This window comes from Lactuca virosa, chromosome 2, assembly GCF_052849685.1.
Source record: "Lactuca virosa cultivar CGN04683 chromosome 2, Lactuca_virosa_CGN04683_v6, whole genome shotgun sequence".
In the NCBI taxonomy this organism is placed as follows: Eukaryota; Viridiplantae; Streptophyta; class Magnoliopsida; order Asterales; family Asteraceae; genus Lactuca; species Lactuca virosa.
Window position 1 is genome coordinate 128,887,678 of NC_136427.1, and position 3,271 is coordinate 128,890,948.

Genomic DNA, 3,271 nt, shown 5'->3' on the forward strand with positions numbered 1-3,271 from the left:
TCCCAATCGCTTCTTGATTCCATTTACCAACGTCCTGTTGGACACTTTTGTTTGGCCATTTGCTTGGGGATGTGCTACCGACGTGAATCGTTGCTCAATTCCCTTGTCAGCGCACCAACCTCGGAACGGGTTCTCGGCAAATTGCAATCTGTTATCACTGATGAGTATCTTCGGTATTCCAAACCTTGGTCTAATATTTTTTCCACAGAAACTTTATAATTTGTCTCCCAGATATGCATGCTAATGGCTCGGCTTCGATCCACTTTGTGAAGTAATCTACTGCGACTACCAGGTACTTTACTTTGCATGGGGCGTCTGGCAATGGCCTAACGATATCAATTCCCCACTGGTAGAAGGGCCGCGGACTAGAGATACCCGTCAAAGGCGTCGATGGATTCCCTTGGATCGGGAGTAAGTTTGACACTCTACACATCTTCGTTTTATTTCCAACACATCTCGGTGTATTGTCGGCCAGTAGATGCCCATTCAAAGTACTTTCCGTATAATAGCCCTTGCCCCTTCGCGTGCGTCCGCTGAGCCGGCATGCGTCTCTTGGAGTTCCTCCTTGCCTTTGGCTTCCTCTACGCATTTTAGCCATGGTTCATGAATCTCTTCTGATACAATACTTCATCCATGATTGTGTACAACGGTGCTTTGATCCGTATTCTTCTAGCTTCTTCGTGGCCATCTGGAAAATTGTCGTGTTGCAGGTATTCAACTATCAGTGACTTCCATGTGTGTCGGGCTGGCACTAGAGTGTGTACCCGTCGCTCGTCTATACTTCTCTCTTTGAGTACTTCCACTAGGATGTTTTTAGACAGGTGATCGAAACATGTTGACGCTGGCTTGCTGAGGGAGTCCGCTCTTCTACTTTCTCCTTTCGGGATCTGCTTAATGGTGAACTCTTTGAGGGGCTCGACAAGCCGTTGCACAGCCTTCACGTATTTCTTCATTCATTTGTCTTTCGCTTCGAATTCTCTGTTGGTTTGATTAGCTGCTAATCTTGAATCCATCAAGGCTACTATCGCTTCTGCGCCCATCTGCTTTACTAATCGTAGGCCGGCTAGTAAGGCCTCGTACTCGGCTTCGTTGTTAGAAGTATGAAAATCAAAGCGGAGAGCATAGGTGATCTCTTCCCACTTTGGGCTTGTTAAGATTAGGCCAGTTCCCGACCCTTCTTTACTGGACGCTCCGTTGGTGTACAGGGTCCACTTCTGGTCGTCCCTGGACTGGCCTATCCCCAATAACTCTTTTGTCTGAATTGTTGTCTTTGCATCGCCTGGGATTTCGAGGAGAAAGTCTGCTAATGCTTGTCCCTTGATACTGGTACGTGGGTGATCGCTGATGTCATGCTCCCCCAGCTCGATTGCCCATTTCGCTAGCCGCCCGGATGTTTCTGGCTTGAACAGTATTCGTTTGATCGAACAATTTGTTAGCACTTCTATCTGATGTGCTTGGAAATAGCATCTCAAGCGTCGTGCTGCATAGATGAGTGCTAACACAAATTTTTCGAGGATGGGATAGTTGGTTTCGGGGCCCTGCAGTGCTCGGCTAACGAAGTAAATCGGTGCTTGCCTTCCTTCCCTTTTCTACAACCAGTACCGAAGTGATGGCTTCGTCCGAGGCTGACAGGTATACTTGCAACATTTCGCTTGGGACACGACTGGCCAACACAGGTAGCTTGTGCAAGGCCTCCTTGATTTGTTGGAGCACTGCTTCCACTGCTACTGTCCATTGGAAGTTGTTCTTTTCAATGCATCCTTTGAGGGTGTGGAAGAGCAGCAGGGCTTTCTCTGCTGATTTAGAAATGAAACAGCTTAGAGCAGTCAGTTTACCGTTTATCCCCTAGGCATCCCGCAGGGTGTGTGGGGATGGCTTCTCCATCAACTCGTCCACTTTGGTTAGGCTAGGTTGAATTGCTTTTGTGGTAATGTAGTATCCCATGAATTGGCCTTCCTCGACACCGAAGGTACATTTCCCTGGATTTAATTTCATCTTGACCTTCTCCAATGTTTTGAATGTTTCTTCCACGTCTTCTAGTAGCTTCCTGTCATTGGGGCTTTTTATGGCCATGTCATCGATGTTTCTTCCGATTTGTTTGGCAAAAATAGAGTCGACGAGGCGTTGGTAGGTCGCCCCTACGTTCTTCAGACCGAACGGCATCTTGGTCCTCGTCCTCTTTGCTCATCAAGATCTGATGGCACCCCTTGTATTCGTCTAAGAAGCACTTTAGTCTGAAGCCTTGCAAGGAATCAACTTTTTGGTCAATTTCTGGCAGAGGGTAGCAGTCTTTGGGGAACGCCTTGTTTAGATCGGAGTAATCGCTGCACATACGCCACGAACCATTGTGTTTTCTCACCATGACGGGGTTGGCAATCCAGGTCGGGAAGACTGCTTCTCATAGTATCCCCGCCTTGGTCAGCTTAGCAACTTCGGCATCGATTGCCCTGTTCCTGTCTCCCCCTTGAACCCTTTTTTCTGTTTGGTTTCTTTAGTGTCTGGCTTGATCATAAGCTTGTGCTTTATAACCTTCCTATCTACCCCTACCATGTTCGTAGGGGTCCAAGCGAAGACGTGCTTGTATTTTTTCAAGAGGTTGATCAACGCATGTCTTGTGGCTGATGGGAGGTTGTTGCCTACGCTGACCGGTTGGTCCGGGTATTCCCTATTGATAATTTCTTTGCCACTTGCCGGTTCTACTCATGACTTCTTGTTTTCCTGTATGATCTCTTTCGGCTGTATGATTTCGTAACATTGTAACTCCCTTGGTGGCGTTGCTAGGACCGTCCCCGGCCCCTCCGTTGTGCTGAACTTTGTTATTCCATGCATTGTTGACGGGACCGCCCTGAATATGAGTAAGGTCGTCTGTCCAAGGTTGATGTTATACTTGTTGGATTACGTGTCTATGCCTATAACTATAATTGGTATGTACTTGACCCGATAGTAGCATGGTCCTTTTGGGTTGCCTTCACCTGAGCAATTTGATAGGATGGGTATTTGAAAAAGAGGTTATTTGTGATTTATTAATATATTATATGAATAATATATTAATGGAGAAATCAAATTATTTAATTGGTATTTATCAAGAATTAATTTGGAATTAATTTAGTGATCAAAAGAGACTGATTAAATTTACAGGGACTGATTTGGTAAATCAGTGATACTTATAGTTTGGGCTAATGATCCATGTTGATTAGGCATGGACTAAACCTATATGAGAGTCCATTAGGGTTTAGTCCAAAGGGCTATCAAATATGAAGAGTCATGGTGA

General features: G+C 45.8%; 1 protein-coding gene across 1 annotated transcript; it reads right to left on the reverse strand.

Moving 5' to 3' along the window:
* Nucleotides 1–953: 953 nt before the first annotated feature.
* LOC145157752 (uncharacterized) lies at nucleotides 954–1,735 on the reverse strand. The gene is made up of 2 exons (XM_079076748.1): nucleotides 1,576–1,735; nucleotides 954–1,480 (listed from the first exon to the last, which is right to left on the reverse strand). Exons 1-2 carry the CDS (start codon nucleotides 1,733–1,735, stop codon nucleotides 954–956), a joined length of 687 nt encoding a protein of 228 aa, XP_078932874.1.
* Between the last annotated feature and the right edge of the window lie 1,536 nt (nucleotides 1,736–3,271).